Here is a 25,124-nt window from a genome sequence, read left to right on the forward strand (position 1 = left end):
CGGGCCGGGCCGGGCCGGGGCCGTCCCCGTCGGCAGCGAGATGGCCGCGGAGACCCTCCCGCCGCGGCGGCGCCCGCTCCGTCGCGACCTCCCTCCCGTCATGCGCGCCGCGGCCCCGCCCGCTCCGCCCGCCCGCTGCGCGGTCATTGGCCCCTCGGGCGCCCCGGCCGGAAGCGGGCGCCGCGGCAGGGAGATTTGAACGGCAACGGCCGCGCCGGGAGGCGGCTGCCCAGGCGGTGAGCGCTGCTCTCCGCTGCCCGTCGCCGTCGGAGGCCGGGCGGCCTCTCGCTGGTCCCCCGGCGGCAGGGCCCCGGGGAGGCCGGGGGCGCGCGCTTGGCGCCTCTCGCCGGGCAGCGCGCGCGGGCGGGCGGGCGGGCCCGGCCCTGGCGGCGGGCGCCGGAGGGGTCCGCAGCGGAGCTGGGCTGCGGGCAGCGTGGGAGCAGCGCTCAGAGCCGCCTCTTCCCTGGGCTGCCGCCTCGGCGCAGCCCGCGGAAGGAGGTAGCCCGCTGCGGCGTCCTCTGGGGCCTCGGTCGTCGCCCTGCGGAGAAAGCGGCGCGGGGGCCTTATCGCTGCTGCTGCAGAGCAGCCGCCCGCTCTCGCTGCCAAGCGTCAGCGAGAGCCCCTGAAAGACGCCCGCGCTTTGTGCCCTTGCCTGCGGGCGGTCAGGCTTACTCGTCTCTCAACTCGCCGCTCGGTGTGCGGCACTCGCTCCTGAAAGCGGGTCGCCCGCCGCCCTGGCCCCCCGAGCGGCAGCAAACGTGCGTTCCGTTTCCACGGGTCTGCCCGGAGTGGAAAAGCGGGAGCACCGGCTGGGCTTTCTCCTTGCAGGTGCTGAGAAGAACTGCGCGATCCCTCTTCCTCTCAGGATGGCTGCAGGCGACTACGAGGAAGTTCGCAAGTACTATGAATTAACCGAAACCATTGGAACAGGTAGGCCTCGCCTGTGCGTGCAAAGAGACGCGCGCGATCTGTCGAGCCGCTTTAGCGTTTCTCTGCGTGTAGGCCAGGTGTTACCGCAGAATCTAGAGGTCGTGTTTCAAGTCTGCGTTTGGGGGGGCAGAACTCTGAAAACGTAACTGGAAGTTGGTAGCAGTGACCGCTTCTTCCTCGAATGAGGACAGAGGACGCTGCGCGCCGTGCACGCTACGTAGTCCGGGGTAGCTGTCAGCTTATAGGCGAGGAAGCACGTCACCGCGCTGAGCTTTAAACGTCTCTTTCCAATTCTAGGTGGGTTTGCGAAGGTAAAACTTGCACGACATCTTCTCACTGGTGAAAAAGTTGCGATAAAAATCACGGACAAACGTGCTCTAGGGGTAAGCCAAAGATACTTAAAAGTTCGTAGCGTCTTTTGCTGTTCTTGTGGAGTTCTCGAGAAGCCGGGGTGTGACGCGTCGAAATGCTGCCTGCTTGTCCTGGTGGCTATTGACGGATGCTGTAGGCTTGAAGGAATTTTAACAGAGGACCGTCAGTCTTGTGCCCTCTCGTGAAGGGGGCAACGTTCTCTGGCTGTAAAGCTGAGGAAGTTAAAGATTATTGCAGTAGTTCAAACAGAATGCCGATGGGAATACCAGCTATTTTACACCCGCCCCTGTGGCGTTGCTGATCAACGTGCCAGAATTGTAGGGGAGTAACGGCAGAGCCGTGGCCGGACTGGATTTGAGCAGTCGAATCGCATGCTGTCGTATAGCTGCTGTGAAACGTCGTGCTGCGCGGTAGTCTGATGCTTACTGTGATGTACAGGCAGTCAAAGTAGTCGGCAACTTCACGGTTCTTGCTGTTGTGGTCTCTTAGGATGACTTGCCTCGTGTTAAAATAGAAGTTGACGCCGTGAAGAACTTAAGTCACCAGCATATTTGCCAGTTGTATCACGTGATAGAGACATCCAAGAAAATATTCATGGTCTTAGAGGTAAGAAGCGGTGCTTCTGCCACGGCGAAGGTTCCCGCTTTTGACTGTAGCGGTAGATGATAACAGAGTTCAAACGCAACGATTCTTAAAACGTTACCTCAGTGACGAGCGTGTTCAAGGCAGCTTTAGTTTAAAAATGAAGCTGGTAGTATGTTCTGTGTTCTGTCTTCTTGTAAAAGCCGCTCTTCGCTGTTTAGAGTAAGTGAAATAACTTCAAGTCCTACCTCGCACTTCAGTTATTTTAAAATAGCATCAGCAGGATAGGCGGGACCCCAGAACTCCCGCGTGGTTGTCGCCTCCTGGGCAATCTGCATCGCCTGTGACGGTAGCGTGGCGTATCCGTTGCAACGCATCAGGCACGAGTCAGGCTTGTCAGCTTGTTTGGTCTGCCGCAGTGCTGACTAGGGCGCGTGGGGGGGCGCTTGGGCGCTACTGTGGTAAAGCGGAGGGAATGGGAGAGCGTCCTCTCCTTGCTGCGCAGTGCTCTCGTTGTCGTTTAGATTTCATTACTGTATTCTCTTTTTCCTGTCTTCATGCAGTACTGTCCTGGAGGAGAGCTGTTTGATTACATCATTGCAAAGGACCGCCTTTCAGAAGACGAAGCTCGTGTGTTTTTCGGCAGATTGTTTCAGCAATTGCTTACGTTCACAGTCAGGGATATGCCCACAGGGATCTCAAACCGGTAAGCCTGAACAGCAGTCAGACTTGCGTAAGTAGTAGCGAACACCCACTTTGACTTCTCCGTCACGAGCCGGAGGAGGTTATGCCTTTGCCGTTCTAGCTCTTTATCTAACATCTTCTGGAAGAGCATTATTTCTACTCGCCACTACGTTCCTCAGCCGAGCTGGATGTGGCTATATCTGAGGAAGGAGCTTGCTCTGAAAGAGAAAGCAGAACAACACGCTCCAGCTGGGAGTGGAGCAGAGACGTGGATCTGACTCTGAATGTTGCTTAGGCGTTTTTGTTATCCCCTTTATTCCAGCTGGTGCCTGGAGAGAGCCTTTATGGTGCCGCTCTGGTGTGCAAACCGTTCTGTTTTCGTGCCCAGAGGAAAAAGTGACGCCGCTAGTTTAAGCAAGCGGTGGCTAGGCAGAGGGTGTAGGGGGAGATGCAACGCTCCTGGACCCATCCTGTGGCTTTGCTGTCATTGCAGAGTTTAAGCATAGGTTTAGGGAATGGAAGACTCGAGTTCCTTTCTCCTTGAAGGGGTGGGAACTTTGCATTTTTAGAGATGCTGACGCCTCCGAGAGAAGCAAACTCTTAGCGCGCAAGCGTGTTCCTAGACAGCTCATGAAATCTTTGTCTCCAAAGAACTTCTCCCCAAACAAAGCGTTGTGTGTACCTTTTGGAAGGAGGCGGCTTGTAGCTGGAGGGCTGAGGGATTCATGGGATCGTGTGAGAGCTTGGGTGGGAAGTGACTTCCAGAGGCTTCTGCTTGACCCTCCTGCTCAAAGCAGTGTCAGACCAAGCTTCCTGGGGCTCTCTCCACTCACAGCTGCGACCTCTCCCAAGGACGAGGCAGCGCAATCTCTCCGGGCAACCTGCTCGGCTCTTCACTGTCCTTACGAGGAGGAAGGCTTTTCCTTATTTCCAGTCTGAATGTCTCTCGATGCCTGTTGTCTGTCACTACCCCACCATGCGCTGCTGTGAAGAGACTAGCCCTGCCTTCCTGCCCTCCTTGTAGGTATTAAAAGGCTGCTCTGAGGTCTCCACCGAAGCTTTCTTGTCTACAGGCTGAGCAGATGGCTTTCCCTCAGCCTCTCCGCATTGAGCAAGCGCTCTAGCCCCCTGAGCAGACCGGTGGCCATCCACTGAGCTTACTTCAGTTTGATGTCTTCCCTGTGCTGAGGGGGCAGAAACTCGACGCACTATTGTAGCTGCTCTGAACAGAGGACTAGAGTCACTTCCCCAGTCCGCTACCTGTGCTCCTTTTAATACAGTCCTTTTAATATTGCTGGCCGCCTTTTCTGCCAGAGCAGACGGCGGCCTCGTGTGCGGCTTGCTGGCTATCGAGGCCCTGATGCTCCCCCCCCTCCCCGGCCCTTCCCAGCAGATGGGAACTAGCATTTCCCATCTGGAATATGGGATATAGTCATTAGCGACCCATCGAGACCTCCAGAGGAGAGCTTCAGGTAAATTCTAGCTGCTAATGACCAGAAGACATAAGGTGAAAGAAAACGTGGTTCCGTGGATACTTAGGTTCATTCATTCATCACCCCTTTCTCTTTTACCAGGAAAATCTGCTGATTGACGAGGAACATAACTTGAAGCTGATAGACTTTGGACTTTGTGCCAAGCCAAAGGTAAGAGTCTCAGTTGCTTTCCCAGAGTAGAGCTAAAGCAGCTACTGCACGCACATAAAACAAGCACGTTTGACTTCCGAGTGCAATGCAGAGGCTTTCCCGAAGACCCCGGACTCAAGCCGTTTGCACAGTGGTCACCCAGTCGCTAGTTACTTGGTAGGGCCGTAACCGTGTGAGAGAGCGGTTAACTGCGTGTTACGACCAGCAGAGCGTTAGATCGTTTTCTGCTCTTAAGCTTCCTCTTTTATCATAACCTAAGGCAGAGATCATCTCGCGTGTATAGCACCTGCGGTCACGTCTAAAGGCCTGTAATACAGAGCTTATCTTGGTGCGCATTTTTCCCCAAGACGTTTCCGTGGTGTATGTCTTTTTTTTTTCAAAAGATTGGTATGGATGTGGAGATTGTGGGTGGAATCGAATCATTTATTCCAGTTACGTTTACAAATCCTCTGCTTCCCTATGCTTGTACGGAGTTGTTTCCTGAGTTTAAAATTGGTTTCTCTGAGGCCTTTCTATTTGTCAGCTTAGGACGCGAGGTGGGTGCTGTTAAGAAACAATTTAATGGGAAGAAGGTCTTACTGATCCAAAGACAGTTCCTTGTTCTCAGGTCACTTTACTTGACTCAAGCCTAGAGCACCTTGCAGGCAAGCAAGACCATTAGACCAGCACCTTGGTGTCGTGAATGAGTGATTTAGAGCGCTTAAAAGTCACCGTCAAAGGTATTAGCAAAAGTGGCTTTAATATCGTTTATAAAAGTGCAACTTAAGAAAGTGCGATGGCAAAGGTCACTCTGTTAATTACTGCATGGAAGAAACGTACACAGGAAAATTGGGTTATGCTCGAGTTAAAAGGATTTGCAGAGAGACTGAGGATACAAAGGGTAGGGAGGGCCCTCCTGTGGAGTCACGAGGTTCAGAGGAGACCCCGTTGCTTTCTAAACTCCTGATGGAGCTTAGGTGCAGCTAGGTCCAATCTTAGTCTCAGACTTGGACAATGGTTTACGTCTAAGGGATTATGTATGCAAAATTTGTCAATTCAGCACGCCATCAAAGTTCCCAAGACAAAAGCAAGGTTACCATACTACAAGGTTATGCGCGGCATCGGTCGCTTGCCAAAGGTCTGCTGTTGGTAACAGGTCTCTCTGCCGCCAGGAGCAGCCTTGAGAGGGTCCCAGCTCAAGGGAGATCACCGCCATGCAGCCAGGCTGCCTAGCAGGGAGAGCTCGAAGGCGGCTCACTTAGGCCGCTTCTCTCATATTTACGGGTAAAGTGGTTGGCTCGTAGTCAGATTACATGCGATAGGAGAGCTATGCATGAGGCTCCTTGGACCCAGAGCTTGCTTTGTTCCTTGATAAATGAGTCTTGGAAAAGCCACCCGCTATTCACGTGTCAATCGCGTGATGGGTGTTCCAAGCTGCTCTGCACCGATGCTCACTGTGCCACTCAGCTTCTTTGTGGGTTCTCAGAGAACAGATCGGGACCAGAGGAGTTCTTGGCCTGCCCTACAGCTCAGGCCTTTACCTCCTTTGGAGCCTGTACCAAAATATCGCTGGTTTGGTTAAGAGGGCGAGCGCATGTGTCACGCTTGGTGATACAATGTCGTCTTATTCTGGTCCGCTCAGAACAAAGCCCAGGCGAAGTAATACCACGGTTTTAGTAAGGAATTCTTTTTAGTGGTTCTTCATGAAGAAGTTATTGCATTAAATACCGGTAGAAATAACCGGCTCGCCTCATGCCCGGTAGCTCTTGGATGACTCCTTCCCAAGTTCCATCTCTCTTCTCTTTGCAGTTGCAAAGGGAAGTATTCTTATCGGAGAAGAGCTGTGGAAAAGCCTGCTAGGATAACAGATGAATGAGCAGCCTGGGATCTGAACTCTAGGATAGGATCCTCTTGGTCTTAGAAAGTTTTTGCCTAGTGAAGCCACGTATTTCACCAAAGCAAAACGTAAGGCGGATGTAGATGCACAGCAGAGGGAAATGAAGCCTCTAATATGTCGTTGCTGGAAGACTTAAGCTGTGTCAAAGCCAATGCGTCTGTGCGATCGGTTTTCTGTGTTATTCTAGGGTGGCCTTGATTACCATCTGAACACGTGCTGTGGAAGCCCAGCTTATGCAGCACCGGAGCTGATTCAGGGCAAAGCCTATATTGGCTCAGAGGTACGGAGCACGGTTTTGCGTTAGGGTCCCCCCTCCCCCCTCCCCGTGTATTTAAAGGTGGTGAGGTTCAGATAGGCTCGCTCGGTTTCTCTCTCGGCTGCTGCTGGCTACCATTGCCTAGGTAGTTCTCGGAAGCTGTGGGACTAGCCTCAAAAGTCACAGCCTGGACTAGCACGTAGTGCCCTTGGCCACGGATCATGTAGCTGGCTAGCTCCTCTCTGACTAACCCTTCGCCATCTCCGTTTGTTGCTCCACGTTTTAGTGCCTACGAAACAGTAACTTAAGCCCCTTCCTTCTACTGCACATTCTTTCAAGCAGTGATTTGTTCTGTTAATTGTCCGACTCTTGCTGCAAATTCTTGTGCAGTCACAGTATCTTGCATGCCTCATCAGGCCTGTCTTTAGCTTGAAATTCGTGTACGAAAACTTGGTCTCTTTGCACTGCGCAGTGTAGTAAAATTTGAGAGAAGAAAAAATGTGGAGTTTATCCAGCTTTGATTCCCTGTCTAGAACATTAGGGCCTGCTACTTCCTTTTATGAATCCATCCAAAATGCTGTAATTGCAGTCCCCTCAAGCTTGCTAAATTGCTGCGCTGCTGGATGGAGTCGGTCTTTTTTCCTTTTACATCCCTTCGCACCACTGTCCTTGGCCTCTAACCCCTGCTTTCTTTGTTTGTTTGTTTTGTTTTCCATGAAGTCCAGTGCTTTTCGAGCCTCCTTTCTCTTTATGCTCTAAGCGGGACTTACAGTATGAGGCGCTAGGAGGCGTGTGTACCTTGTCGCGCCTATACGAATAGAGAAGAAACGGTAGGGCTTTCAAGTCGCTTGTAACTGTGCTGACAGCTGTTGGAGTCAGTAATACGTTACCGTACTAAATCCCTTGTGATGAGTTTGGTTTCATTTTTGCCAGTGAAATTCTTGGAGGTTGACGTTAACGCAGCAATTTGGTGATCGGAGGAGAGGATATTGGTTTTCCTAGCGCTCTAGCTTAAGTGAATTGAAAATTGAATTTGGGTTGTGTGCTTTCAGTTGGAATATGAGAGTTCTGTCCAGAATTGAGGAGCCTGCTTTCCGTGGGTTGTATGTGGACTTTGCTGAAGGGGGACCATGTTACCTGTCTCTAAGCCATTTTGGAGAGATCGGGTTCGTGAACTTCCACTCTTATTTTTTTAGGCAGATATTTGGAGCATGGGAGTACTGCTGTATGCTCTGCTATGTGGCTTTCTCCCCTTTGATGATGACAACGTCGTGGCTGTCTACAGGAAGATAATGGTAGGTCTTGATGGGGCTAGAATGCACTAGGAACAGACATTGCTAAGCTTTATGAGAGGCCCTTGCTTTTCTGATGGCAGAACCTGTTGAGCTGTGCCTAGGGCGAAAAGGCACGTCTGCTGACTTTTGCTACACTTTGCTACTTTTCTTACCAACATTTTTTGGATTTGTTTGCGTCTTCCATTGGCCTTTGCAGTACTCTAGCTTGGTCCTATAACGTGATAGGAAGTGGAGTTTCAGGAGGAGCATTTTCTTGCTGGTGGGCTGGGTTTTTGTGTCTGAGCCTTTGTCTGGCTTCTCCCTGTATTGCGTGGAATAGAGTTGCAAGTATGTCATTTGCGTGACCAAAAATGATGTTCTTAAATGTCAGCTATTCTCATGGTTCTGCAGGGTTCTGCATCTGCTATTATGCTTTCCTCCTCCAAATTGAGGAGGAAATGGGAGACACCATAATCCACAGAAAAAGTTGAATGAATAGGAAGTAATAGAATTTGGTCGTTGGTTCTGTTTCCCTGTAAGCTCCTCCTGATGCAGCTAAACAGCTGCTGTTCCACATCGTACACACAACTCTACCAACCGCTTCTAAGCTGCCATGAAATGTCTGTTGATAAAGCTTCTCGTAGGCGAGGGGGGTGAGGAGTAGCTGTGTTGGGGAAGGGCTTTGGCTTCCTCTACCTCTTTGTCCTTCTCTCCCCCAGAGGCTGGTATGCCTAGAAACAAAACCCCCAAAAAACTCCTTGAGAGTGTTCAGGGACTACTCTGGTAGGAGGCAACCGGCAGCTGATCTACAGAGGGAGCGTTGTTTTTTTTTGGGGGGGGGGGCGCATAACAATCGGAGCTCTATAAAGTGCAGGATTAGTTCATCAAACGGCATGGCTTTTTAGTCTGGAATTGGAGTGGGCTTGAGGACCTTGACGGAAGACCTGTAGGAAGCCTCCGTTTGAGTTGTTGTAAAGAACGTAAAGTAAAGGAAGCAATGGCTAACTGATGCGAAGAGATTGTGTAAAGGTGCCCGCGTTCAGATGAGTCACCATTAAAATGATATGACTTTCCTCCTTGCATAATCGTAGAATATCTCACAGAGTTGGAAGGGACCCATAAGGATCATTGAGTCCAACTCCCTGCTCCTTGCAGGACTACCTAAAGCTAAACCATATGACTGAGAGCATCGTCCAGATCATGGTAGCAAGCGCTTGCAATTTCTCAGTAAACTCGCTATAAAGGGGAATCGACTAGGTCGTCAGTCCGACTTGAGCTACCTTCCCCTCTCTGCTTGTGTGAACTGTGGTGTCGACCCCTAAGGTTAGTACATAGAGAGAACTTGTCCATTGATAAAGCCTACTTTTGTAGGACGACAGAAAATCCTTTATGCTGGTCCTGATGCCAAGATGCAGAACCTGGTAAATGGCCTGACTGCTTAAGGTATTCATTGTCTTAAACTTGTCAATAGTTAAAACGTGAACAGAGAGCTTAGATGTGGAATGGAGATCTGGAGTTTATAAAAAAAAAAAATGATTTCTGCGTAGTTATAGTTGTCTACCGCGCAATTTCTGCGTAGTTATAGTTGTCTACCGCGCACAGGAGCTAGGAGCTGAGTTGTTTGGACTGACAGAATGTTGCCCAGTGACACTTGGTGAAGTGAACGGAGACGACCAAGTTTTAAAGCTTAGCCTGGGTGCAGTCGAAAACTGAGAATGCCACAGGTGTTAAGCTGCAGGCTTCCTCTTTGCGCTCCGAATTTGTTTTAATTTTAGGTGGTTGTGAACGGAGAATGGCTTGAAATGAGGACGCTTCTGCACTGTTGTGGAATTTAATTTCACACATTATAGATCCTGAAATTTATTGTAATCTCAAGTCAGAACTATTGTTCCAAGTCAATGTAATAATCTGCTGCTTGAATCTATTTAGGATCATATGACTTACATGCAATATTTCTTTCCCTGGAATGTTCCACATCTCTTCATTTGGGAATACTTGAATAACTGTCTTTACTTTGTGAATGAAAAATCAAGCATGTGATGTAACTTCGGGGGGAAAAAAAAACAAACCAACCAACGAACCAAAGAACAAAACCAAAAAACACCCCACCCCCCTTATTTCTGGTGGGATCTTATGCATCTGGTAGCTATTGCAAGCTCTTTACCAAGCTATTTCTTTCTCATTGCAAGCTATTTATTCTAGCTAAATGCAGATTACATGTGTTGCTTGACTTGGCTCAGTTTCAGAGTAAAGCTGTGTTGTGAAACAGCCTACAAACTATTTATAAATAGCTCCTTAGTAGTGTCTGTAAAGATGTAACTTAACTTCTTTAACCTGCGATGTCAAAGCAATGCATACTCTGCTTAGAAATGTATGTTGCGTATAATACCAACTGTTTTGTTATTGAGGCATTTGTTGGTAGAAATAAAGCTGCCTTGACAAGTTGATAGTTATGTTATTTCACAATGGCTGTTTACTGATTTCCTGCCCCCCCCCTCCATTTTCATTGAGAAGTAAATGATCCTTGATGGTGAATTTGGTTTGCTTTTCAGCTACTGGTGTTGTATCTCAAATCTGAAAGCCATTTTCAATTTTCTTCTAATCAAGAATTTTAAGAAAAACCCAGTACATCATTCAGTTGAAAGAAACTGACCTGTTAAATCTGCAGCCTTTTTCCTGTCTGCAGTACGAGTAGAGAGCTAAACTCTAGCATTAGGTGTAACCTGTTCAAAAAAAGAATAGCTACACGTTGAGGATGGTTTATTTTTAGTGTCTGGAAAGCAGTCACTTCAATGAATGTTCACATTTCAAAGTGCTAATATCAGTCAGTCATGCTCCAACATGTTGGCACTTGTAAAACTTCAGTATCAACTTGGTATGATGAAACAATGCAATAGCTAAGGAGCAGGTTAGCTGCAAAAGTGGACTGAGATGGACATGGCACACAAGCTGAGTGGGTGAAAACTGCAGCTGATAATTCAAACATAGCATTTACCTTACTAATACAGCTGGGGTTTAGTGCTCCCATTACATTTATTCAAGTCGTTCTTAAAGCTAAGTTTGCATGTGCCTGCTGTTCTTCCTTTTTGACCGAATACAGACGTCACTATCATCCAAGTAATTTAGCAGTTCCTTTTGAGCTAGCTGTTCAAGGTTCATTCTAAACCCTCTTTTTTCTGCAGAGAGGAAAATACAGTATTCCAAAGTGGCTCTCTCCTAGCAGTGCACTACTACTTAACCAAATGTTGCAGGTAAAGGTATTGCTTCTCTTCAGTAGGTCTATAAAGTACTATTGCATAGATCAAAACCCTACATCGATGAAATACTTAAAAAATATTCTGTGTTTAAAGAAGAAGTTTAATTCTTGTAGATTTTTGAAGAAAAGATTAATGTTGCCTTCTGCTGAAAATTCTTGGAGAAGAATGATTGGGTATAGAAATAACTAAGCAAAATTTAAACGATTAAACAGTGTCTTCAAGCAGCCTGCATGTGGTTGTTCTTAATTGTGCTGTGCAAATAAGAGCTGTTTTCTAAATGAAGCTAAACATACTGGCTAAGCATGTGGGCTACATCTAAGCAATCTAGCCAATGCTCAAGAATAGTCCTGGAACATTTATTGACGCTGTGGGTTCTGTAACTGCTCTTCACAGCTCACGTGTTTGACCTTCCTTTTGGTGAAGCTATGAAACAGCATTGGTTTCCCTTTGAGCTTCTAACCACCCTAAACTTCTGAGTAGAAGACAAATTGTTGTTTCAGTTCTTCTCCGTGATTTAAGTATCAGCTTGATTTTTATTGCCCGCTAGGTGGACCCAAAGAAACGGATTACAGTTAAACATCTATTAAGTCACCCTTGGCTCATGCAAGGTTATTCTGATGCTGTTCAGTGGCAAAGCAAGTACCCCGTAAGTACACTTGTCAGATGAATACTAAAGTATTTAATGTAATCTTTACTGGTTTACTACCATCCTCACAGTATGGGGGTGTGAAGACATTTCTCCAAAGATGAACTTTGAGGTGGCCATGGCTCCTTTCTGATTCTTCTTGCTGCTGTCAAAATGTTACTACTTCCTCTTGATTTCTCTTGAGGAGGAATTTCAAATGTGTTTTCATTGTATTCTGCAGCTGATGCTTAATTTGCAAAATAACTGACTTCTCATCACAATGTGAAGTATTTCCACATATGAATGACCAGTTGATTCTCCAGGCTGCTTGGTCAATACTTCGTTTACGGTGCAAAAACGCAAATGTTCTTGGGAGCGTGTTAGACGTGATTATGGTTTATCTTGTATCTAGTCCTCGCTGAAAAGTGCTAGTTTGAATAAAAAATTGACGTAATTGAAAGGATGTCCGTCCTGTCTCTCTATCACTTGTTTTACTTGTGTGAGAGACTAAGGTAGTGGGGGGGGGGAGAAAATAATGTAATCTAGCTGGCAGTAGTAAGTACTGAGAAGTTCCTGCATGTTTGCAGCCAATGCCTCCCTTTGGCCACTGGATGCCACTGTTTCTCTAGATAAAGAACAGCTTTACTGTGCTTGCAGCATCAGCTCTGACTGGCTCTGGAAAAGATGTGCATGTTTGATAGCTTTGAATATTTAAGGAGAGATGAAAGTGTAGCTTCCACTCTAGTAAAAACCCCATCTGCTGTCAGGCTTTCTTATTTGAATTCACAACCTCTCAGCAAGGAGGAGCCAGACTGTGAAGCTGTTGAACTTGTATGACTTTTTCAGTCTCTTCCCTACAATATTTAGCTATGATGCCATTTAAAATACAAGGTCTAAAATACTGGTTGATGATTGACTCAGCCCCCTGGGTTTCACAACAGTGTCACAGTCAGCTATGGACTAGGAGACAAATTGAAAGCCTCATGCTTCAATATCAATCATGTTCTTGCAGCTGGGACATCTTGATGAAGACTGCATAACAGAGCTTTCTGTGTTTCATAAACAGAGCAGGGAGAGTATATCGGAATTAATATCAGAGGTAAGAAGTATATATCAGTCATTTACAGTAACTAAACACAGTAATACAGTAAAGAAACTTACTGTATTAAGACTAATGCTCACTTATTCTCAAGTATGAAATTTTTAACGCTTTCCAGAATTAAGGAGTCCCCGCAGAACTCCAGAATCTAGCTGCAGCCTATAACTACAGTTCTGAAGTTCAAATTTGGTTTTTTTCCTTTTCCTTGTTTAATTGTGCTCATCACGTTTCCTAAACCTTACTGTTCTTTCCCACCATGGCAAAATCCTTCTGAATCTCGTAAGGTCAAAATGGACTTACAGAAATTTATGGTTGACCAACAGATGCCATTTGCTGGGTTAACTCTTTGCTTTGAAATGGTTCAATAAGTAAGAAGGGGGAAAAAAAAAAGAGTGAGAGAAAAATATCAGCATCACCCAGACTATAAAATACCTTTCTGGGAGTTAATATTCACAGTTTTTTAAAAAAGCGAGTATGTTTAGTCACTTTTGAATACAAGTGACAGAAGTGGAACTGACTACTACTAGAAGACTCGTACAAATGTTAGCAATGACATTGCACGCTGTAGAAGAGACTTGAAACATGATGCCTCCTCCAGCTTTAACCTGAATCTGAAAATTCTCCCTTGAAATTGAATTTTTGCTGCTTTGTACATGGTAGCAGTGACATAGTTCTTTGCTTTGGAAAAACTGTTAGGGTTTCCACATAACTGTAGTAGAAACAGACTTACAAAATGTGTGTGATACTCAAGATGGATTTGTTAATGCTACTTGCTCTTCAGTTATAGGAAAGAATCTGAATAATCTGGCTACATGGGGAAAAGTACTCCCACACAGGTCTGGGGCATTTGCATAGTCCTTTACTGGAGGACTTCTAATCCCTTATAACTAAATTCAAACTAATTGTACTATGCTGCAAACCTGTCAAGCATTGCACCCATGTTCCTCACACAAGCAGAGTTGCTGCAAATCATGCAAAAAGTTGGTGCTGCTCGTGGAGGAAGAACGGGGCGGGGGGGTAGAATTAAAAAAAATTGAGACTCTGGTTGAAATATTGGCTAAACTGAATGAATAGCTTTGCCATTCACTTCAGTAGATAGACTCTGGCCCCAGCATTGGCTTTCACCGTAGTGAGCGTACCATGAACTAACTTGCAAAGAACAACCCCCATAGTCTGTTTCTTGATCTCAAACACATGGAGTGGATCAGCTGAAGTCTGAAATTACACTTAGGTGACCAAACATTAGGGATGCACAGCAAGCAGAAAAACTTGCAGAAACAGAGACATTTTCAGAAGGCTGAGCTTGCTTTGTACTTACGCTGTTTCCAAAGAGGAGATTAAAATACTCTTTTGGGTTTTTTTTCCCCCCTAGTGGAAATATGACCAAATGTCAGCAACATATCTCTTGCTGCAATCCAAGAAGGCTCGTGGCAAGCGTGTTCGCTTAAGGGTTCCACGTCTAACAGGGCATGCCAGTACAGCACAATCGGCGGGCCTCGAGGTAGGTTTTTGAATTCAACAGGACGACATACTGATTAAAATGCTGCTCTGCATTAACAAAGCTTTGCCTGGGGAAACAGACTGGTCCCCTAAACATCAGTAAGAGAGCATGTGTGCGGTCAGCCAAAGTCTTGGTCGTTAAACAGTTCAGTCCCCTCATGAGCATGTTTTAGCAAGCTGGGCTGCTTCTACAAATTGACGTTACTGGAATAACTATCTGGGAGGACATGGTGCATTGTGAGTACCGCACAGAACCTCCCCTTGGCTACTCACGGAAATGGACTAAAACTGCCCGTTAGCTGGCCTATGTGGTCATTCCAGGTTTTCCTCTGTGGTGCCTACCTTCTTACTGCACTCTCTTGCACTAGTCTCTACATATTTTTGTACCTTGCTGGTTGCATTTAGCATGGCTTAGTAAGGAAAGTCTTCTGAAACATCCTGGCACGTCATCTGGGCAGCCTACTTTGAGATGACATGGACACTACACGAGCTGATGGTCAAAGAGGAGAGACCTGTTCCTTCCTCATCTGTTTCCTGTTAGAACACAACCCCAGAGAGGATTCTCTTTATTTTGAGCAAAGGAAACATGTTGCTGATGTTTTTCTGATGAATTGGATTCTCAAAGCGGTTTTGTATCTCTTACGGTAATTTCTGTTCCTGTGGTTTGGTAGCAAAGTGCAAACAGGGCACTTCAGAACTTGTCTAAAATTGCTAAATTGCTTGCAATATCATATGTAACATGCAGCTATACGGGATGTCGCTGATACTCGTCTGTGTTTGACAAACTCAAAAGCATTCAGGAAAATTGCAGACTTCCTATTAGCCATTCCCCCTTGAACTGTAGACATCTGTGTAAAATTATTAACTAGCTATCTGAATGTGCTGTTCTCTGCACAGAGACAAGCCCTCAGAATAAATACTTTCTTATGCATCTGATTCAATTGCACGTAAATAATTTAAGTTTTCTCGCGCAACTGCTTTGGAACACAGATGAGAATTCCAAGATTACCAGTGCTGCGCAACAGACCATGAATCATAAGTGTTGCTGAATATGCGTAATGTGATTTCCATGATCGTGGTGGGTTAGTCTTCTACACTCGGATGATTTTAAGGTGGAGGTTCTCTAGGTTCAGTAGCGCCGATGCTGTGAAGTTACTTCATCTCTAGGGGTGTCCTAGGTAAACTGATCTGGCTAATGCTACTATTTAACATATGCATTATACCGTCACAGGTGATTGTGAAGATGTCTACACAACACAAGAATCCATTAGTCCTTGTACAGCACTCAGGACACATTTTAATTTACCTGCACGTAGATTCTAGGAGCGGATATCAACTGACTTTGCTGAAATACCCAGCTAGCAAAGCTGTCTAGCTAGATCTGGTCTAATGCGAAGACAACCAAGCAAACAGAACCTTTGACTTAGCCAGTTTCTGAATGGAATTTGGTGGCACGAGCTTGTGCATAATACTGCCTTATTTCAAGCAGTTTGATGTAGAAGGATATTCCAAAAAACTCACAATGGCATGAATGTCCTCTGGAACACGGTAGCCAAGGAATCCTATTCAGGCATTCGTAGTGGAACGGAATGGGATTTCAACCACAATATGGGGCTGTTACTTTCTTGGCTGTAGCTAGCAGCCCTCTGGTAACGGCTTTTTAGTAAGTCATCGTAGTAAGCCTGGTAGCATAGTGGGAAGCTCTGTTTCTGTTCCAGTAGCAGTGAGAGATCTGATCATTGCAATATTCTTGATCATAGGCCAAGAGAAACTTACCTGCCAGCAGAACAGCGCTTCCTCAAATGGTAGCCATTCCAGCTGAGGCCTGCTAATGGAAAGTAACTGTATGCAACTTCACTGAAGTGGTACGGAAGGAGTCCTTGGGAAGAGTTTCCGGAGAATAACAAAAGGTGTTAGAAACTAAGGATACTGTGCTACACAGTGTCTGATTGTGATTGTATGTGGTGCCAGCCGTGAAGGTTAGCCATCTGGGCTGAAGTTGGGAATCCTGTGACTGAATAAATGACAACTTTTTTTCGCAGCCAGCAATTCGATGAAGGCTTCTGACCGCGAGTTCCAGGGCTGTTCCAGATTCCATAATCGTGTGTTTTGGATGTAATGTGTTTACCTTTATCCAGCCCCCTTTCAGACGTTACTGCGTTCTTTTCTTGGGTTCTTTCCAGCTAATTACTTGGCTTTTGGTGAAAAGAGCTTGTGGCCCAAGTCTTGCAATCAGAGGCAGGTATTTTTTGTGAGTTGCTCCTCTTCTTGACACAGGTCACGAAAGATGACTTGGTAATGGTGCTTTGAGAATAATTTCACATCTGCTTTTGAAACAAATGACAAATCCGCGACGACAGTATTAAAGTCGTATTATAAAACTTAGGGCACGGGAACGTCCGTTAGGTGTTAACCATCGTTAGGAACTTAGAAAGAAATAAGACTTAGATCTTAATGACACTTTTCTGATGAACTCTTCCTTTTAATAGCGCAATGGCATCTCAACGGAGTCTTTCTTTTCAGTCTGAAAAAGCTATGACGTATGAAGATGCGCCGCATGCGTTTGGATCCATGGAAGCTTCTGATGCAGCTTCGCTGTTTGAAGAATCTCCTTTAGAAGAATTGATTCTAAATACTCGCGGAACAAAGCAGGTGTTTGAAGAATAAATACTAGTTAGCTTTTAAAAAAATAGATATGTTATTCTTAATCGAAAACATCTTATTCTCGTTGTACATAGAACTTGTTACATATTTAAATGTTTGGTGGACCCTGGCCAAAGGGAGTTACAAACTGAGTAAAGAAATGTTTTAAATCTATCTCTGAACATAGATTGTGGCTTCCTCTAGCTGTGGGTCGTGATTCGTTTGATGAGAGCTTGAGCTTTGACATTTGGTACGCATAAAACCAGCATACAGGGAACGAGGAACTGAGGCAACAGTAACAGACTTTAAAACTGACAGGAAACAAGATCTCAGAGCTAGGCTATAGCTGGGCAAGTCTTTGAAGAAGTTCAGCCTGTCTGGATTGGACAAGAAAATCCAGTGAAGCAATTAAAATCATACAGTTAAACCAAATGAAAATTCTTAGCTGTGTTTAGATGGGCTGGTGAGGAATAGTCTTAAATGGGCAAGCTGAAGAATTTAGAAGAGCAGAGAAAGAAATGGCAAATGACTTGAGATGTTTATTAGCACGGTACAGAGGGAATCAGAGGTATTGAAGAGTTTTTAACTGGTTTGCTCGATAGGCAAGCATTGCATGGTATCTTTAAGCAGCTTCAATTTTAGAATTTCCTTGTCTGTAGCAGTCCTAAATGTGATCAGAATACAGCAAAGGATGTCGTCGCTCGCCTTTTTTTTTTTTTTTTTTTTTTGGTTACGTCTCTTGTAGCATTCAAGGCGTGATGCTCAACTGGATGATACGGAATTCACGCTGTCAACTCCAGTGACAAGAAAAGTGGCATCAAAGCAGCATGAAAACAAAGAGAATGTTGATACGGAGTCAGCTTTAAGAAACGAAATGCCCGTTGCGCTTCCTGCTCCAAAGACTCCTTCTGCGAAGAGTCAGATTGAGACGCGAGTACAAACCACACCCTTCCAGGCACCTGCCTTCAAAGGTGCGGTGAATGTACCTCATGGAAACGTAGAACATATACGTTGCTTAGTAATTATTGTAAATTAACATATGAACACAGTACTTGTGTATCAAACACATCTGTTTTTGGGAGACTTAACTTTTTTTGCCCTATCCATCAGCCTGGTTCCCCTACTACATCTGGTAAGGTGCCGCAAGAGGTTTAACCATACATCAGGGCATGTGACTTGTATGTTAATTACAGAAGTCACTGCTGCGTACAATACCACACGTGCGTGCCTTTTGGCACGCTCTGACACGGAGCCAAGCGCCCTGTTCCTAAAACTTGCATCTGGTTCCGCTTTTCCACGAAGACAGAACGCAATTTCTTCCACGCTCTGCTTTTTCTTTGTTATACCTTTATTTTCCCTCAAGGTAATACTTTTAGTCAAGTCTGCTTTTAAGAGGAATTTAACTTTTGGGTTTCTCATGGTAACGTATCAGCATTTTCACAGTAATAGTCTAGTGTGGCAGTGAAAATACTTCTGTTAACAATGCATAGGTCTTACAGTTACGTGGTAAACCCCAGAAATGGGTCTAAATTATGTCAGCTTTTCTGAGCTACCAGAAATTTCTGTCCTCAGCCTGTCTAGTCCATCCTTATGAAAAACGATGGATCCTGTATGGACATGACCATTCCCTTCAACCGTTAAGATGAAAGTTTTGGTGTTGATACTGTAAATGCTAACTCTGTCCTTCACATGCCGAGAACTCCTTACAAGAGGAGACTCTTCTGTTCCAGGTGCTGGGGAATGTTGTTCAGAAACAGTAGGTCTTTGCAGGCTGATTCAAGTTATAACGGATCTTGGACATACTGCTGTTCAATGACATCGTTTGTTAAGGATTTAAGGAAGTGCACTACAAAGACTGGTTGTTTATATGTGTTTGATTTTTGCCTTAAGATTCTATGTGGTAACTTGTGAAGTTTAACTTCATGGTAAGTTTAAAAAGAAAAAGTAGGTACTCTTTCTGAAATGGGAAATGCAGAAACACTGTTTTAACTCATTTTAGTGAGATGTTTCTGAGGATTAAACAATTAAAAGCTAATTCTTTGTTTCATTGAAAGATCTTTGATTCAGGAAAGTTACTATTAATACTTTCTTAGAGATAGAAAAGTGGAAGTATCCATTGGAAATTTTGAGATCATCATTGTCTGGGGCCGGGTGCAATTCTTTAGAGAGCTGATACTTTGAACATTGAAGTTGGATTTAATTGTAACAACGCATTTTCTGACTGTTTCACTTGGTGTTTGCTTCTGCACATTCAAAACCATGCTCTGCAAAACTCTGTCAGTGTGTGGGTAGTAGAACTTATTAGGCCGTTATGTAGTGTGTATTATTAAACATGGCTATGTAAAGTGACACCCTTCATATAAGGGAAATGGCTTGGTGAGGAACACAACTATTTGACACAGTGAATTGCTCAGTGTTTATTCTGGGACCAGTGGCAGAGCAAGAAAGCAATTCTAATCCTCTTCCTTTCCAAATTTCTAATATTGAACTGCATTGGTTGCTCTAAGGCTTGAGTTGTAGCACCCTGGGGAAATCAGTTGCAGTTTTTCTTCATAGAGTAGGGGTAGCATTGTTGTTATATCAAACATATTTCATCATTCTGAAGATACAGACCTGAGATAGAAAAGGGGGCTGGTTTTAGAAATAAATTATTAATCACGAGAAATCCTTGCTGAAGAAAAGAAAATCCTTTATGCAAAAACATACTTGCTTTGGCTTGGATGCTTTCTTTCAGAGAGCCAGTTCACTACAGTCACCCCAATTAAGAAACCCACAAACCCAACAAACACAGATGAATTGACAGCAGCTGAGGTTCTTCCCGAAAGAAGGTAAATGTCCAGTTATTTGTGTACACTTCTGATTTAGAGCAGGACTACCTTAATCCATGTACTGCCCAGGAAGCCGTGTTAAAACAGCAAGCTCTTATTTCCATTCTCTTGGTAAAAACTTTCCTAAAACCTCTTTGTACATTCACTAGAAAACACTGAAGGCAGAGAAAAGTTTTAAAACTGTAACTCAATTATCTTCAGAATATATTGCTATTTTCCATAATGTAAGTTCCTTCTTATTCCAGTTCCCCAGAGGTCTGCAGTTTCTATATACATCTCTGGGTTTAATTCTCAACTGACTTTCAAACAGAAATTCTCATAATACACTGCAGTTGCTTTGATTTTTCTTCATTCTGTCAGGTCTGGTAATATTTTAGTGACGTATCTGAAATAACTAATTTCTAAACACTGAGGAAAAATAACTGATTCATTTGTTCATGTAACAGGTGTCATTCAGTGGAATTAGATCTCAACCGAGCTCACGTGGATAGCAGCCAAAAGAAGAGAAAAGCCAAAATATTTGGAAGTCTTGAAAGAGGCCTAGATAAAGTGATCACAATGCTTACGCCAAGCAAAAAGAAACGATCCGCTAGAGATCATCCAAGGAAAGTTAAGGTATGGTTGCTGGAAAAATCTTAAATGAAAAGAAGTATAATTATTGAAAACATCCAATACCTTTAGAAGTGGTCTTGTGAAAACTTCTGTGATCTGACTTGCCTGCATTCTACAGTAAAGTGCAGTTGCTCTTACTGCATTTCTGTTAACATGATAATGTCCCAGTTATTGCCAAGAGATGTTGTGTTGGTCTGGGCTCAGGCAAGTCACCAACAGATCAAGGGAGGTGTTTGGCCATTGCTTTTTATATCTCATCTAACCAAATGTGAGGGAAGCAGGATGGTTTTAAAGGAACCCTAGCTGAAAATTTTTAATCATGTTATTTGTATAGAGATACTGCTAGCTCTCCCACTCAAAAAAAAAAAAAAAAAAAGAAGAATCTTGATAATGTTCCTGGCTTAGGTTTCTGTAGTCCAGGAGTGATATGTCTGTTCCAAGATAGTCTTTAGATGGCAAGAGAACCTGAGATTAAACTTAAAGCCTAAATAACTACACCTTATGAAAGAATTTCTGAACACTGTGACACAGCAGCATAATTTTGATTTTTAAGGTTTTGATGTCACTGCATCTGAGCCAGTTGGCTACTTGTTCCTCTTTAAGTAGCCATAGAAAAAGCAGTTCTTCAGATAGTGCATTGCACAGAGCACTTCAAAATTACATTAATAATTTGTACCTACCAAAGTTGACTCATGAAATTAATATTAGCTTTGTAGAATACACATCAAATAGCATTGGCATAGTAATAGTGTAGTGAACATCAGTGTATACATCACCCAAAAGCAGCTAATATACTTCAAAAGTTATACAAGGAGGAATTTATACTTGAAACTGTAGATGACGTGTTTGAAAAACACGATTAACATGAAAGAGGCAAGGCTGTTACTGAGGCATAAACAGTTCCATAGAAATAACTGATGTATACCTTCAGCTGACTGGCTCCTGGAGCTGCAGCTGTTAGTACACCTACTATACAGTAAGAGCTGTCTATCAGTAAAAGGACCACTTTATATTTTGCAGCCTCTGTAAATGGAATTCAGCTACTGTACTGTAGTTGGAAGCTTTTCCAGGAGGCACTAGTCAGAGCTAAGGTGGTAGTCTTACAAGTTCAGGACGTATGTTGGGCTACAAACCTGACCAACTCGTTGGACAGGACTCCAGGCTGTGCAAATGATTCAGGAACCTTAGCAATCGGAAACAAAAGCTAGATCTTCTGTCTCTCAAAGCTTTTATCCTTCTGCATCAGTTTCCCTTGTCCATAGTATATGCAAAATTACTGATGCATGTCTAGGGACACTGGAATACAATAAGGGAAAATAGAACTTTATTTCACAGTGTTACAGCAGTTATGGCAGGGAGTTGCATATGTTTTAGGCTGAATAACAACTGTAAGAAGCAGTCTGACTGCTGCTCATCCTATGAGCATCCTCAACCTATGTTCATTTCTCAAGCTATTTCATGATCTTGTCGTCTTTCATCTGCTTCTGTGACCTCAGAATCTAGATAGAGCGTTTGTGGGATATTACAGTCGGCATACACTTTCTCTCATTACATATGGGTGTCTGAAGGTTGTTCAAGAAGTCACTTACTGGACAAGTGAGATAAAACCCCTATATCAGTAAACTTACGAGTAATAAGTTACCTTTTTTCTCTAAACATGGTCATGCTTTAGTCCTAGAAAAGCCGCATGGCACCATGCCTGTTTATTGATATTGGAAGTGCTCAGTCTCAGCTAGGCAACACACTATAGGCAATCTCCCAACTGTGGAGTGTGCAGTAGGGTGCTCTAAGCATAGTCGTGTGGCTCTCTTCTGTAGTCCTCTCCAGGAATTGCCTCTGGCTACATACAAGACTTCTAATAGCCAGCCTCTGTGCTGCCCTGGCCTATCACTGCTACTTCAGATTTTATGATGGATTATAGCTTGGACAAGCTTTGATATTAATTGTCCAGCCATTGTTTAGTGTTCCTGTTGCTACTACAATGTCTTAATTATCATAATATTGGGAAGTTGAAGCATTTGTTACTATGGTTAGCTGTTCCGGAGCTTTCTTTATGAAAACTTTTCATAATGCTTCAGTTTTAGGAGAAAGACTTTTTTTTTTTTGACTTTTTTTTTTTAATGAGCTGACTACTTTTAGGCACACTATAATGTTACCACCACTCAGCTACTGAATCCAGACCAACTGTTGAATGAAATAATCACTGTTCTTTCAAAGAAGCATGTGGAATATGTTCAGAAGGGGTAAGTGTAAAATATGATTAATTCAACTTGTATTTGTCTAAATAGTCAGTACTCCAATCCTTGATAAAGCAAAGTATTTAAACTTACTTTCTCAGCCCCACATTGTAAAATACAATAATTTTATAGAAAGTGTACAGAGCACTAAGTGAATGTGTGCAATAAAACTTGTCCACACAATGCAAAGCAATGTTAAGTGAGCTCTAATAGAACTCTTTGACTGACAGATATGAACTGATAATAGTGAGGTAGCTCTTTGAGGCTGATGTGAATTTTGTCTATCTCTTGTGAAACTGTAAATACAAAAGGTTTGTTAGAGTACAGTCACATGACCATATCAGACAATTTTGGGAGATAATGTGGATACCTTTTAACCCTCATTCTTGGCATTTAAGACATCAGCATTTAGCCAAGAGATCAGTATATTTTAAAAGCTGCACAGAATGCACACACCTTTGTGTGGACTATTTTAGTTTGTAGGATTTGCTCACTAGACTAAGGTACTGAGAGTAGAATTGGTTCCTAGTTCTGATCAAAGCTTAATGTCTGTTTCCCAGTTCCCCAATGCCTGAAAGAAATGTTGTGCTGACTTATGAATATGCATTTTCTGAAGTTCTTGAATATTTAAATGATAGGCATTGTAGAATGTCAAATATATTTCAACCTCTGATGCATTTCCAAGCTCAAAATCTGGAAGGATACTGGATTGCACAGAAGCACCTTCTCCCATTGTAATGATTTAAACTTCACATTCAGTTTTTCCACTTTTCACACCAGCTGAGCTTTACTGGCCTCTCAGCAGCAGTGTCTCTGCAGAGAGGAGAGTGGTCTTGTCTAGGAAAAATGCAGGAAGATCTCCATCCTTCCAGCTCTGCACTCTGAGAATGGAGGTCTGTGGCTAGCCGTGGTTCCTGTGGGTAGGCTGGGTAGGACGTTGGTGCTACATGTTGGTACTTGGGCATAAGGATAGTGTTCTGGGACTAAAGTATTCAAAGTTCACGAAATTCTGGGTTGTTTCCCAATATTCTGAATAGCAATAGGATAATTTCTGTAAAGTGCTTTTATTAATTCAAAATTGCATTGCAAAACAAACATTAAACATTCAATGATTATTCTGTTTTTCCTTTGTTTTGTACAGTTATACCCTGAAATGTCAAACACGGTCAGATTTTGGCAAAGTAACTATGGAGTTTGAGTTAGAAGTGTGTCAACTCAGTAAACGTGAAGTAGTGGGTATCAGGCGACAACGGCTTAAAGGTGATGCCTGGGTCTATAAGAGACTGATGGAAGACATCTTATCTGGCTGCCAAGTGTGATGGCCTGATGCATGTGCTGAGAAAGCAGCAGTTTTGTACTGAGGCTTTAATCATAATGTTTTAGAAAGATATGTTCAGAAAAGTAATTCTTTGTCACATTCCCAGCTGTATTTGAAAAATCTGTCATCTTTCTTAGGTTTTTAACCATCCCTCTTTGTACATATGCCTTCTGTATGTTTCCTTTAATATCAAGTTTGTAATAAATGTTCTGCAACTGCAACTCTTCTGAAATAAAATTCTGTAAGCTGTTCCCCCTCTTGCATATTTTTCACGTGTGTGGGTTAAAGTATTGGTGTTTGTATGCTGAAGCTTATTTTGGTCTGTCTTCAGTTGTCAAGTACATGTGGTACAGAAATAGTCATTTGCATAATTCTCTTCTTGTCTCTGCTTAAGTAGGATTTATTGAGATCATTAACTATGTCACAGCTGTGGTTCCCAGAGTTACACTATATGCTCAATGTTGTACAAAATAGGACTGTCTTCGATAAATGTGAAGTCAAGAGGGCTAGGATTTAAACTATGATCTCATATAAAACATTACTATATCTCGTTACTAAACCTCAGTGATGCTTAACAAGCCGATGTACTTTCTGATGCTCTTGTGTTAAGTGATCATCAGATCGTTGTGTTAAGAACAATAGCACCTTTGAACTGTTGTGAATGGAGAAGGCATTTGTAACCCTGAATGTCTACAAGGAGTTCAGTGACACCTTTAACAGTACTGGGTGCAGGAGGTAAGCACTAGAAATAAAATCTGGAATATGCAGAACTATTAAGTACACAGAAGGGTGGGTTGGGGTGTTAGAGTATCGGCTTTGAAAAAGGTACATGTCTCCCAAGCACTCGTGTTGTCTGTTGTGTAGCAGTATTTATGCCTTTAGCCTTGCTTCAGTAGCAACCACACTGGGATAAATCCAAGCAGCAGCAGTGGGAAGACATATGTTGAAGCCTTTCTCTATGCAAAGATGTCCAGTAATATGTAGACACGTTGACAATGTGCTGCAGCTTTTTCTTAATGTTCATGAAGGCAACTGTGGCATATGCTTTATGTAAACCCCACATTACTGCCCCTTAACTAAAGCCTGAGGCTCACCCATTGAAGGGTTGGGTAGGTGGATAGGTAGCCCAGTGTCTGGTGCCAGCTGCTGCAGGGGGTGAATGTCTGTGTCCTCCCCAACACCAGCAAACATCAAGCCCGGACCAGTGGGTGAGTAGGAGGCCGCAGGTTTGGGCAGGTATCAGGCAGGCGGGAGGTCTGTGCTGGTTTCGGGGGACCATGAGTGTGAGATGCCCATCAGACGTATGTGCGAGTGCTGCGTGTTTGCAGCGAGCACGGAGATGGACCAGCTGGCGAGCAGTGGACCCGTGCGGGGGTCAGAGGGCTGGG

At 44.0% G+C, this 25,124-nt stretch overlaps 1 protein-coding gene across 1 annotated transcript; it reads left to right on the forward strand.

The window, feature by feature from the left end:
- MELK (maternal embryonic leucine zipper kinase) lies at positions 1-23,981 on the forward strand. The gene is given in 19 exon segments (XM_072860812.1): positions 1-236; positions 829-930; positions 1,228-1,313; positions 1,792-1,908; positions 2,448-2,517; positions 2,520-2,590; positions 4,143-4,211; positions 6,275-6,367; positions 7,540-7,638; positions 10,800-10,868; positions 11,422-11,520; positions 12,512-12,598; positions 13,971-14,099; positions 16,622-16,750; positions 17,487-17,712; positions 19,476-19,569; positions 20,016-20,184; positions 22,321-22,424; positions 23,560-23,981. Coding segments are annotated over 18 exon segments (1,953 nt in total). The 5' UTR covers positions 1-236; positions 829-866; the 3' UTR covers positions 23,738-23,981.
- The last annotated feature ends 1,143 nt before the right edge of the window (positions 23,982-25,124 follow it).

The sequence above is a fragment of the Ciconia boyciana genome, chromosome 4 (assembly GCF_034638445.1).
Source record: "Ciconia boyciana chromosome 4, ASM3463844v1, whole genome shotgun sequence".
Lineage (NCBI taxonomy): Eukaryota > Metazoa > Chordata > Aves > Ciconiiformes > Ciconiidae > Ciconia > Ciconia boyciana.